This window comes from Alligator mississippiensis, chromosome 12, assembly GCF_030867095.1.
Source record: "Alligator mississippiensis isolate rAllMis1 chromosome 12, rAllMis1, whole genome shotgun sequence".
NCBI lineage: Eukaryota > Metazoa > Chordata > Crocodylia > Alligatoridae > Alligator > Alligator mississippiensis.
In genome coordinates, this window is record NC_081835.1 from 65958859 (window position 1) to 65971446 (window position 12588).

The 12588-nt window shown below is 47.5% G+C and overlaps 1 protein-coding gene across 5 annotated transcripts in view; it reads left to right on the forward strand.

Moving 5' to 3' along the window:
* The window catches only part of NEK6 (NIMA related kinase 6), an 87603-nt gene that overhangs the window by 65416 nt on the left and 9599 nt on the right, over positions 1–12588 (forward strand). For all 5 annotated transcript variants that reach the window (XM_059715748.1, XM_059715749.1, XM_059715750.1 and 2 more), the window contains one exon: positions 7322–7416. In XM_059715748.1, the coding sequence (XP_059571731.1) occupies positions 7322–7416 (95 nt within the window). The remainder of the gene's footprint in view (positions 1–7321; positions 7417–12588) is intronic.

Genomic DNA, 12588 nt, shown 5'->3' on the forward strand with positions numbered 1-12588 from the left:
CACTTCCTCTGCAGATGACGTTTCAGGCATTTGCTGCATTTAAAACCTTTCTGGTTGTTTGGCTGTTTGCTCTTGAGGTGCCACGCAGCACCTGTTTTGACTCCCCATTTCACTGCCAGGCACAAGCAGGTAATGAGTTTAACCAGAGCTTCCCGTTCAGCACCAAGCAGAGTATTCTGTAGTGTATCAAGGGGGTTTGTGTTGTTTCCCACCCACAGGCCACGGCAGCCCCTAAGTTAGGGTGGCTTTCTTCCAGGAAGTAACAGGACCGGGAGTTTCTGTTTTCTTGTCCTAGCTATTCCATAAGTTGCTCTTTAAATAATAATAAAAAAAATAATCCTTTGTAAAGTGCATGGTTTACATTGCATCATTCATCTTGCAAACTTCTCCACGAGATGAGTAACCAGAGAAATTGTCAGTTCACGATATTCTCAGATACTCCATAGAAAAGGATTTTAAACTGCTAACCCGTGCCATGAGACCCACTTAGCGCAGTTAAGACGTTGTAAACAGCAGAACGGGCTGAAATGTTGACTAATCTTTATAAAATCTGAACGCTAGGTGAGGTCGCTGTGGCTCCTCCTTACTTGCACCAAACTGTTCACTTGGAGCAGTAGTAATTGGCTTGGAGACAATGTCCATTAGCATGTAAAATGGATGGCTTGCTTCTAAAACTGATTGCTGGAGGCTTGTTTATTAAGGAGACTCTTATGCCTGAGACGTAATCCCCAAAGCTGCAAGTTTGGACAGTGTTGTCAGTAAAAATAAGCCTCGTTGGGGGTAGGTTTTCCTTTCCAGGGGGATCCCACAGTCCTCCCAGGCCTGTCCCCACAGAGCAGGATGTGCTTTGGCCACCCCGCGCATCCCTGCCACTTCTCTCCCAGCAGGCACGCAGCAGGCCTCCTGTCTTGCTTGGAGAAGCAGTTGCGTGCGAACACTGCACCCGCCTGCCATCCCACGCAGGACTCGGAGCACTTTTGCAGTTGCATTGATGAGAAAGCAGTGGCTGCGGAGGGGACCTGTGCTCTTCTAACTGCCCACCATCTCGATGGTGTGAGACTGTGCTTACGCTGGCGCCTGCTGTATGCAGACGTCCGGTCGAAGGATTGCTGTCTCATTTCTCCTTGTGGCTAATAGATATCATTCCGGTCCCTATCAGTAAAAGACAGCGTTTTGAAGCTAGATGCTGTCTGTAATGCAATACTACGCTTGTGGAATCACGACTTCTTCCCATATACTTGTATTCATTTCTTTTCTTACTTGCATGTAATCTTCGGGCTACAGGAACAAGTAGAAACCAGCCAGACCCTTCTGCCACAAGCCATTAGTCTGGGTACTTCAGGCTCAGACTTGAAAGACTCTAGAGTAAATCTTAATGCTTTGACCGGTGTTCACCTTTTATCTTGCTTTTAAGAGCCTGCATAGCCCGTGCTAGCGAGCAGCACGCTTGCCTTCTCTCAGGAGCGCTGGCAATCCTACAGCAGTTCTGCAGCTAGTAAGAGACTAAAACGAGCGCAGCCTAGTGTGAGACCCCGTTTCCTTTTGCCTTGACTATCTTAAACTTCTGGGGGGATTCTTTTTTTCTTGTAACAGGAGCCGATTCACATCCCATCTCCGCTATCTCGTGTTTTGTTATCGCTCTCCAGACTTATCCTGGATGCTTGCAAATAGGAGGAAATGGCTGTATTTTCTTAAGGTATAAATACATTACTGCGGATATGAGTAGAAAAATAGGGCACCATCTGAAGTGTGGCCTACAGAAGTACCTCCAACAGGAAGAATGAGATTCTCTTAAGTAAAGGTGCATCTCTTGCCAAAGACTTATTAAGTATTTAAAACCTTTTAATAATGCTGTAAACTCTCCTGAATGACAACCTGCCAGCTGCTCCTGAGAGATGACTCAGCTGCGAGTTGCGGGAGCCCGTTTCCTCGCCGAATTTTACCCTTCCTCTGTTTTATTTCTGCACAGTGGATGTACCAGCTCTGCTGCTTACAGTAACACGTCCTGCTTATTAATATAAAGATAATAGTCCTGAGTATTTTAATTATTGGTTTCTGAAAATCAGCGAGACGCGGATGACAACTTGGAGCTTTCTGAGCCCAGTTCTTTGCCGTTCTCCTATGTAATGAACATGTTTCAAAAACCACAAGTATTTCAAAACACTGCAAAGTTTGTTTTGACAGGAGAGGAACATCTCTGGGATGAAGGAATGCTTTAATCAGCATTACCCCTTTGAGGCCCATGTTGTGCTCTGATATTTCTTGGTTTGAAACTGGGAATACTCTGCAAAGATACAATAAAGGTCAGAATTTGTTAGGTTCTTTCATATTCAGAACTCTGTTCCCTGCTGTGAGAGAGAAAAGTGATAGATTCAGAAACTCTGTTCAGCTCAGTATTAAAGATTAGCTGGAAGGTGCTGTCGAACGGGAGACAAGAGGAGCTTTCCCCATCAAATCGTCTTTTATTTTATATCACAGCCAATTGTGAGGCTGGGGTTTGATTGACCAATTTCAAGCAGATACTTTATTTTACGGCATTTCTAAAAACCACATAAGCCTTCTGTAATATTTTGAAACCCTCTGCACTAACTTCAGTCTAATGATGATCTGCCTGAAGGCAACAGGAGGGCTTTGTGCGAGAACACAGCTACAGGAGAGCTTCCACTACCTTAGTTTTAAACTCGGTGAGCAAGAAAGGACTGCATAGAGAGAGCGCGAGCCCTGAAAGTGTGAATTAGATTTGTCCTTGGCTCCATTCGCAGGGAGGCAGTTGCGAGTCTCGGTGAACTCTGATCCCTGAATAGACTGTATTTGCTCAGGAAGGAACTTGGATAGAAGCCAGCGTAGGAAAAATTAAAACATAAAAAATGTATATTAAAAAACAACAAGCAACTATTGTTTTAATGTGTTGATAGAACAAATTCCTAGTTCTGCTTCACAGCGCTTTATGAGGAGGCATGCACGTAGCCATCCCATTTTAATGCCAGGGAAACTGGGGCACAGAAACAACATACTTGCCCCATGACTTTTCAGCACATTTAGGTATAGACCTAAAGCATCGCCACTCCACGTGACAATTGTCTAGAGGCTCCCTTTTCGACTCGGACCTTATTAAGAGGAATAAAATTGTGAGTCTTCACTTCACCCTAGCTTGGCTGTCTGGATATACTCTCAATGGGGAAAGAAGATGAGCCGGCTGCTTATAAACTGACTGCTGAGTCTCCCCTTTTGCTCAGACACTGGGACTAATCCAGGTATGATCTGGTGTAGAGCAAATGCGGTGGCCAGGCGGTAGGAACAAGTGCTGGTCTGCTCTCTCCAAGCGTACACTACTGAAAAGGAGCGTGGAGACTTTCAGAAGATGCTTCCTTTGTCACAATCCTCTGTACCATTCTGTGACCTTTATAACTTTGGCAGCAATACTCTACCAGCTGGTGATTAATATTGAATCTGAACAATATTTTGTATTTTGCAGGGCAAATGCCAAAGAAAGTTTCTGATTAATAGTCTCCGATTAGACTGTTCTTGTCAAATTGACTAATGTAATGCATTGGTGAGCTGTGGCTGATTAAATTGGAAGTCTTGTGCAGTTTTCTAGAAGATGCTCATTACAGGAGATTCCCACATAATGTTGGACAGGCCGCAAAGCGAATTGGGCTTGTCAGTCTTTTATCATGACACTTATTTAAAAATTAATGTATCATTTTTGAAACGCAGAGACTTGCTTGTTCATACATTTGCCGACAACACTGCAGTAATGATAGGTAAATGTGCAAGGTAGACTTGATAGAATCAGCTCAGGCGTGGGCTGCTCCACAAACCCATTTAATATAATGGAACAGCCTAATGCACAAAAATCAAATAAGGAATATGACGCACTCATCCGTATCACAAACCCTGTCATTCTGCTTTGATCGAAGGTCATTTTCAGGCATTATTTGAAACGACAATTCTAAATTGAAGAAAGCCTTACAAAGCAGACCCGCACTAACACGGGAAGCAAGGCCTCAACTTTCAAACCCACGCATTGTTATTTGCCGTGAGCTTGTCACGCAGTGACCCGGAACAACCGCTCTCAAGAACGCTTACGGCCGGAGGCTGCCACTGGCGCCCGAGCAGCGACACCGAGTCTTATGGAACGAGGGCCTAAGCGCTGCCCACGTGTATTCCTGCCAGCTCCCCACTGTTAGCCCGGTCAGCCAGGGACTGGCAGCAGGACTGGGACTTTCTGGTGGATTTGAGAAGGGAGAGGTGGGGAAGTGTCTGCAACTTCAGTGTTCAGTGCAGACTTGCAAAAACTGGTTCAAGGCATCTCTACAGAAATGATCTAAAGGGCCCTGCTGTCCCACGGTGGGCTTTTTGCAGGCCAGCGGGAGAGGAGAGCCATAGGAGGTCTAGTCTTTGCCCTGTTCATGCTCCATGGTATCCTCTTGTCCTCCACTGAGTCTGTGGCTTGGTACAAGGGGTGCTGACCGGGGGGAGAACTGGAGTCTACTACATGTGCAGAGGCCATTTACAGGAAGCTAAATCCAGACGAGAGCTGGAGCGGCATCTGTGTTGGGCTACTCCCTGACTGGGTATTGTGAATGGGGTTGATAAGACGCTATTAATAAGGGGAGGAGAGAGAGGGAGAGACTTGCAGACAGGCACATAAACACAGCAAGCTCCGAAAGTCTCTTCCCCTCATCCGCAGTCCGTGCCTGTGCTGAATTTGTGTGAATTAAGTTCCTGACACAAGGAAGCGCATCTCAAGTTAGAGCAGATGAGCTGTAAACGTGGGCTGAGGTATTGCGATGGGGCAGAATGGACCGAATGCACGAGTCAGTGGGTACCACAGTCCTCCTCGGCGTGCACTTTGCCAGCTCCAGGAAGAATCCAGCCCTGCAGCCGCCTACACATTGTGCTTGCACTGCAACTTTTATTTCATTTTACAGAAGTCGCACACATCTGACAGCTCTTGCTATCACAGTGGTTTTTGTATCTTAATGCACTCGTCTTGTGCGAGTTGTCCTGCACTGCATGGCTGATAGGCAGACTGGGCATGGCAAAGGGACAAGCACTGCGTCCTGGGACCGGCTGGGAATGCTGGTGGAGGCAGATGCTCCATCCATGCTTCTGTGATGGGGAGGGTACACGAAAGCCGGAGCTGGCATTTACCCCAGAACCCTTAGCACAGGTGGGAGGATAAAGATGGGATCCTTTTCACCAACAGAAAGACCAGCAAGTGACCTCTTGGTTCACGTGGGAGTTGGCAAGGTTTGTGAATGTGGATGAAATGGATTACGGGAGGCGTCTGTGCTAACATGCCCCAGTCGCAAGCAGTGGCATTCCCTTGGCTTGACTCACTCAGGGAAGGTTTTTGCCACTACAAAACACAAGTCGACAGGAAAACTTGATTAGACGGAGGTCACCTCAGGTGAGCTGTGAAAGTAGTAAGATGCGAGCCAGGGGTGACAAGCTTGGCTGATTCCATCAAACTAAAAATCCTGGGAGCCTATAAGTGGTTGTAGATGCAGCACAAACCTGTAGCTGAATAACTACTTGTGTGTCCTGGCTTGTTTCAGGTATGCCTGCAGATTGGGGAGGAATGCAGCCGGCGCAGGAGTACTTTTATCACACCTCCACCTATCTAATTCCTCATTTTTTGTTAGGCAGCTGGCATTTCAGAACCACTGGCCTGACCAGTCACCCTGGCCAATACAGCATCACAGCTTGTTTGCTCTCCCCACTCTGTTTTTATCCATCTTTTGTTCCTTGTCTTGCACTGCGATTGTAAACAGCACCTTTTTTTCCTCCTCCTTCCTGTTCATTGTGTCCCCAGTGGCTTGCTTTAGGGCTCCTTGGGGCTACAGCCATACGATAACGCATGAACTCACGTACAGAATTTATTGCTGTTTTAATCCTATGTGGCCTAGGTCTGGGGCAGCCAACCTGGGCAGGGGTGCCACAAGCAGCACAGGCCACCTCTGTGCATGGCATGCAGTGGATTGGGGAGGGGACAGGCAGCAGTACAGTGGCAAATAGGGCAGAGAGCAGAAAGTAGAGCAGCAGATCCCATAGGGAGCACGGGGCAGGGAGCAGAAAACAGAGCAGCAGGTCAGGCAGGGAAAGGGGCTCAGAGTGGCACTCGGGGCTGATCTGCCATCAATTAGTTGCATATCTGCCAAAAAGGTTGGCTTCCGCTGGTCCAGGTAATTCTCTACCGCCTGATGAAAGGCCCATTGTCATCAGACACATGCTAGAGAGTCTAACATATCTGTAGCCACAGTTTTGAATAAAAGTTTTGGATTTAACTTTTGCCCTCTCTTTGGAAAGGCCTTTGTTAGGGAAGGTGAGATTGGGATGCCGAGATCAGAAAAGCAGCTATTAACAGAAGACTGGGCAAGTAGAGAGAGAAAAAAGAAAGTGTCTAAGCCTTGGGTTTTTTAAATACGTGAGGCATCTGAGGGGTGAGTCAGTGAAGAATACAGGGGTGCCTGGTACCACAAATCCCCCACATGAAAGCGCTGCGAAAGAAGAAGACTTCTCTTTGGGACAAGGGGGGGAAAGGTGTTTGATAATATTCTCTAGCTCCTGCCCAGAAATGTCCTAGCCAATTCCTTTTTAGACAGCGCAAGCTTTTAAAGTAACGTAGAACAGCCCAGAGCTCTTCATCTGACTGAGAGATGGAGAAGTTTGAAGTCCTGGAATTTCACTGATCGCCCGGCCCTTCCGGGAAGCCTCGCGTGTCTCTCCGAGGTTGAGTTCATTACTACCGTTTCCCCACCGCAGCAAACGGTCTCCCGAGATGCTCGGAAAGGGGCATCCCCTCATAGTTGGAGCCGGTCTGTCACGCAGCTAGCCCGGCGCGTGTCAAGCGCACGTTCGGCTGACGTGCTGTCACAAGGCTCGGGCTGCAGTAGTGAATGTACATGACATCTGACTTGCAGCTTCGCGTGCTGTTGAATGAACCAAGAGGAGAGCGATCATTTCCCCTTGTCGTGTTCAAGTGATCTGTTCCGAGGGCGCTCAGAAGGGTGGAAAGGAAGATGATGGCCCTCCAAGTTCAAAAATACAGAAAATTATCTCAGTGATGCCTGAACGTCCCTTGTCTGACTTATTCCTTTTACCTTTGTTATATTTCAGCTCTAAATAAGAATATTTCATTCAGGGTCCGCTGAAGCCATGGCATGTTCCCAGGTTACTGTACAAATCGCTTCTGAGATGTGCTTTTGCCAGCTTGGCCAGAGCCGGGGCTCTTCACAGAGACGCTCCTGTACTCAGCGCAGATTTCTGTCACTCTCAGGGAGATAACTCCTCTCTTTTGCTTGCTTTGTTGCAGTGGGAACGCCATACTATATGTCCCCAGAAAGAATACATGAAAATGGCTATAACTTTAAATCGGATATCTGGTCTTTGGGCTGTTTACTGTATGAGGTAAGCATTTCTAACTTCATTTCTGTTGGTTTTTCATGAACAAGGCCATGCCATAATGAAACAGATCCATTTGGAGGAAACGGCCTAACTCAGACTTGCTTGCATCTGATTCCTGGTCATCCCATGAGGAATATTAACTATCATACCTGGTTTTTGGGGTGCTTTAAATGAAGGAGAGAGAGAGAGAGAGAGAGACACACAAAGCCCATTTTCATTGCACCCCAGAGCACTGATACGAAGCTGGCTCGGTGCATCCCAGTAAGCATTGCGGGAAGACGGCAGCCCACCAGTTTGTTTCGTTCTTCCCTCCTGTAAGCTGGGCAGCTCCTGGCACGGCATTCAGAGCTCACTCCTTAAACGCGAGACTTGTTTTAAAGGCAGAAAACGTCATTTGAATAGTAGTTAGTGTAAAACAAAGCTGTGAAGTGTTGACACTTTTTGACCTCCCAGAGCTCTCGGTGAAAAGTAAGACGGGGATTTTCGCAATATTTTTTAAAGATATGAACATATTTATTTCTTAGACTGTTTAGTTATTTTTTCAACTGTGCTGAGCCCTACAAAGTCATGTAACGATGTAGGGTTTTTTCAAGGTAGAAGGACTCGGTGTAAGCTGTGATAACTTACATATTTAACGTTGGACTGTGTACTCGATATTGGGTAGGTTAGGTTTAAGAAGAAAACGATTCTCTCAAAATTCAAATGCTGCAATTTGTGAAGGAATAAAGCCCCTGTAGACTCTTATGTTCAGAAAAATAATTTTAATAGCACGAGACTCGTGTAAAACCTTGCGTTTGCTTAAAAAAAAATTAAGGTTGCTGTCAGAATGCATCAAATTGTTTTGAGTCCAAGTGAAGGTGTGTGGCCAATATTTAAAAAGCATATTCTCGTGCTTTTTCCCCCCCAAAACGGTATTTAACAATACTAAATTTGCAAAGTATTATCCAGAACCACTTGAAACCTTTGGCTTTTTAGGCCCGAGTGTGAGAGCTGCATGTTCCCAGTTTAAATTAAGGCGTGGCATAACAAAAGGAGGTTGATTGTTGCAACTTTTCACAATCGCGTGGGAAGAGAAAACGCACAACTGCAGTTAGTGCTTGTCAAATCGTAACACAAACACAGCCACCGATGGGCTTCTGCTTGAACTAGGTGATGACAGGAGCCTTTTACGACGGGGTTTGCTTACAGATCATTTTTCTGCCCTTCCCAACAAGAGTTAAACATGCCCATTACTGGTTGTGTGCTGCTGGGAAGCTCACTCCTCTTGTGTAACTAAATGCTTGTTCAACAAGGCAATGTACTGTCGTTAGTGCATTACCAAGCCTGAGTCATACAGTTCAATAGGTGCTGATTTATTTGTTGGCGGAGTGTGAAAGTGCCGTGTGGTGTGCATCTAGAGAGAGAAATATTGGTGCTGGGAAGTCAATGAAATAAATCAATAAAATCCTGCTAGAGGGATTAAGCAGCCTTTGGGAGCAGTGTAGCACTGCTTGAGTCTAACAGCCCTTGCACGTGAGAACTCCTTGCAGCCAGCCTCCGTGCAGTTATGGATTTGGTGTTTGTTCCTAAAAATGTTCCCGACAAAAATCTATGCGTGCATCGATACCTGGGCACCTGATGCTTTGGTCCACCCACTACGCGTGCATCTGCACCGAGGAACGTGGCGGTGTCCACCTACCTCCTGCCCCAGGCCTGTGACTTACCGCAGGGGTTAGGTCGTGGAAAAAGAGCTGTGCTGAGCGCAGCGTGAACACCAGGTGGATGATCACAGGCCCAGAAACTGGGCTCAGGGGTCTCGGTGCGAACAGCTACCCGATCTGCTGAGAAGTACAGTCACCCTGGCTGTTAGGGAGGGCGAGGAGAGCAGTGAATAGCTGCATATTTGCCAAATCACAGCAGGTGGGAAAATCACTGGGGCCGGGACACTGAATGTTTAGAGCTAGGAAGAAGATGATACAGAGGGTGAAATCCTCTCTCATGCAGGAGCCATCGTGGCAAAGGGGCCTTGGAGGGCGTTGGGTCAGGTGGGCACTTCCACAAGAGGCAGGTACGGGCAGAGCCAGTGTGGACCTGAGTTCTGCCTGGTGGAGCTTGCAGGCTGCGGGCCTGTCCCCGAGGTACAAGGGCCTTGATTTCTCCCAGGACTGAGACCCCCGTGCCAGAAAGGCAGCTCAAAACCTCGTGCAGAGAGGAAAATGTGTGCTGGGCGGAAAAAAAGGCTTCCCAACAGAAGCTCATTAAAAGGCACGAGGCTTGTGTCTGAGCTGGCCCATCCTGCAGCTGGGAGAATCGCACCAGTGCAGTCCTGTTCTCATCATGCAGCAGGGGCACGTGTCAACACTGTTTAAGACGTTTTAAAGAATGCCACGAGCAATCACGCAGCTTGGCCGTGAAGGGGAGAGAGCTATTAGCTTAATAATCAGGGCTGCGCTAACATCTGCGTTTAACAGCCCTCGGCCGGACAAGGAGCGAAACAGCAGCTAGGACCGAGGTGGGCGCTTGCTGAGTATTGTATCGTAAGCAATTGTGCAAATGCGCTCAAGGTGATCGCAGCGTCCCGAGGCCGAGCATTAAAACCCTGGTGGCTTTTAGTGGAGGAATAAGAAGGACTCTGTACAAAGTCCTGTAACGACCACAGCAGCAACAAACCAATTAAAACCGCCCGGCGCTTCAGACGCACGGTGCTTCAGGCAGTGTGCACAATGGAGCTGTAAAGCGTGGCTGAATCCAAAAGGGGGGTGTGGTCCTTGTGCCACTTCAAACGCAGCTCGGAGACTCCTTTTTACAGGATCGTTGGGAAAGGGGCGCGGGCTCTTAAGACTCTTTGTGTTCAACGGAGCTGGGATTGTGCAGGTTTGACCTTAAGGGTAATTCTCAGTTGAAAGGTTTGTCGGGGGAGCTTTTTGGCCCCCGTGTACCTGTTAGCCCTGCCGTTGCCAAGAGCAGTGGTCCCAGTAACCCGGGGGGAGGCTGCTGTGTGCGGGGTGCGTTCTCCAGCAAGCTGCTAAGGAGAGAAGAGCTCGGGGTTTCTGCAGAGAAGTGTCTAGCATTTTGCCGGGGCACCGTGTTGTTGCAGGCGGCATCGTCCCCTTTGGCACGGAAGTCCAACGCTTCCCACACCCCATCGTGCCGGCTGGTTTGTGCACTGAAGAGCAGCAGCACCCTGGTCTGGGTACAGGGCTGGCAGGGAAACCACGTGGGCACTTGCAGTCTGTGCAAGGAAGCCTTTCCGGTGCGGACAAGGGCTGTGATATTTTGTACGTTCCAAGAAATACTGGCCAGTTACCAGCTCTGGTTTCAGGAAATAAACAGCTACTGGATGCTTTAAACTTTCATTAGATGATTTGGAAAAGAGAAAAATGAAACCCATGCACTGCTTTGAGGAAGCTGTGTTTGATCCGTATCAACTCGTATAATATAATTTCCGGAACAGTTGTGCAAATGCAGGACATATAGGTCCTGCTTAATTAAGCAGAAAAGGGGGCAAGAGAGGGAATAACTGCGTTTGCTTGGTTCAGAGCGACTCCCGATCGTTCTCTGCAGGTGCCATTGTGCAGAAAAACTGGGGCGTTTTAACATACAAATTGCTTTTAGAGACGTGCATGGGAAGGGCGTTTGGGGGTTTTAGCGTGATGTCAGATGGTGCCGCCTTCTGACGTTAAGTCACACATTGGTTTTCACTAAATCTTGTCAAAATAATGGCAAAAGCCTTCATTTTTTGGAAATCTGTCATCAGGATCACTTTGAGAGGATAAAAACAAGCTCTTACTCGGCAGAGTGCAGCTACAAGTGATGGCTGTAGCCGTTCTGACAACACAACACCAACAGCATTTCTCTATATGAAGTTCTGTATATACTTATACCAGTCCCACGGTGTGGTGGTCTGTTTTCAGCGGAGACTTGGCCGCCGTGTTGTAATTGTTCTAATCCCGGTGTCAGAAGCAAGCCCCAGCGTCGCGTCACAGCCTGGCAGTAATACGTTGGGAATGCCTGCAGTCACAGTCCTCCGGCGCACGTTCTTGGCTGTCTTAATCAGAATTTATAAAGCATCCCTGCAAACCTTTTTTCACTGTTAACTTGCTGTATTTGCTAGCCCCAAAAAAGAAATGTCGCACAGGTTTTTCCCCCCTTTTCATTAATTTATTTGCTTTGTATATGACCGTGTAACTAGCTCTGGACAGGATTCGAATTGGCATGGAGACACTTTTCAGATCGATGGGAAAATCTGACTTCTTGTGGAAGTCTAGGAGACCCTTTTTTGGCCTTTGGTTAACATTTTCCTGAGTCTGCTTTTGTACCTTTTGTAACACACGCATTACTGCTGCCTCTCAAACAGCCCTGGGGTTTGTGCTCCTTATTCGTGGTTTAGATTAACAATACCAGTGTGCAGCTCTTTCCAGATCTAAGAGGTAGGGCCCCATCATGAGAGATGCCAAATTCCTACCGTCAAAAGAAAGGTTTCATGCACAAGATCCTAGCTTTGTGTGTGTGTGTGTAATGGAAGGGCTATATGTAATATTAACTGTTTAGTCTAAGTAGTAGGAATTAGTTCATATTTTGGAGGCAGAAGATTAGGCTGAGTGTACTAAAAGTCTCCATGCCCCTCCTCCCCCCAGACTTTTTTGTCACAATCAGTAGCCCTTTTAGAGGGCTGCACTATGGTCATTTAATTTCAGCTCTGCTCAGTACAGAAATGATTACTGGCCTTCGTCGGCACTGCACAGACCGGCAGTATGCTGCATGTAGTTCTAACAACATCCACATCACAAGAGGATCCCAAACTCGTGCTCTTTGTGTGCACACTGCATGTTGTAGAGGCAGATTTGCTTTCAGACTTAGCTCTGCTGATCCCTGGGTACGATCACTGGCTGCTCTCTCCCTGCGACCTGCCACAGGGGTAGATCACGTTAGTTTTTGTCGCAGTGATGAAATTCAGTAGCACAGACCGTCTGAACGGCACGTCCCACGCAGCGAGCATGCACAAAACAGGTGAAGCTAGCCTTTTCTAAGGTGTCCCGTGGAACTGGGCCCCCGCTCTAACTGGATGTCGCTGGAATTGTGAATCCCCGTGAACGCCCCTCTGATTTGCCAGTTTTAAACACTCGCCACCAGACAAAGGATGCCAGGAAGGGCTTCCTGAAAAGTGCTCGACTGGCAGGTACGTGGGAGGTGGCC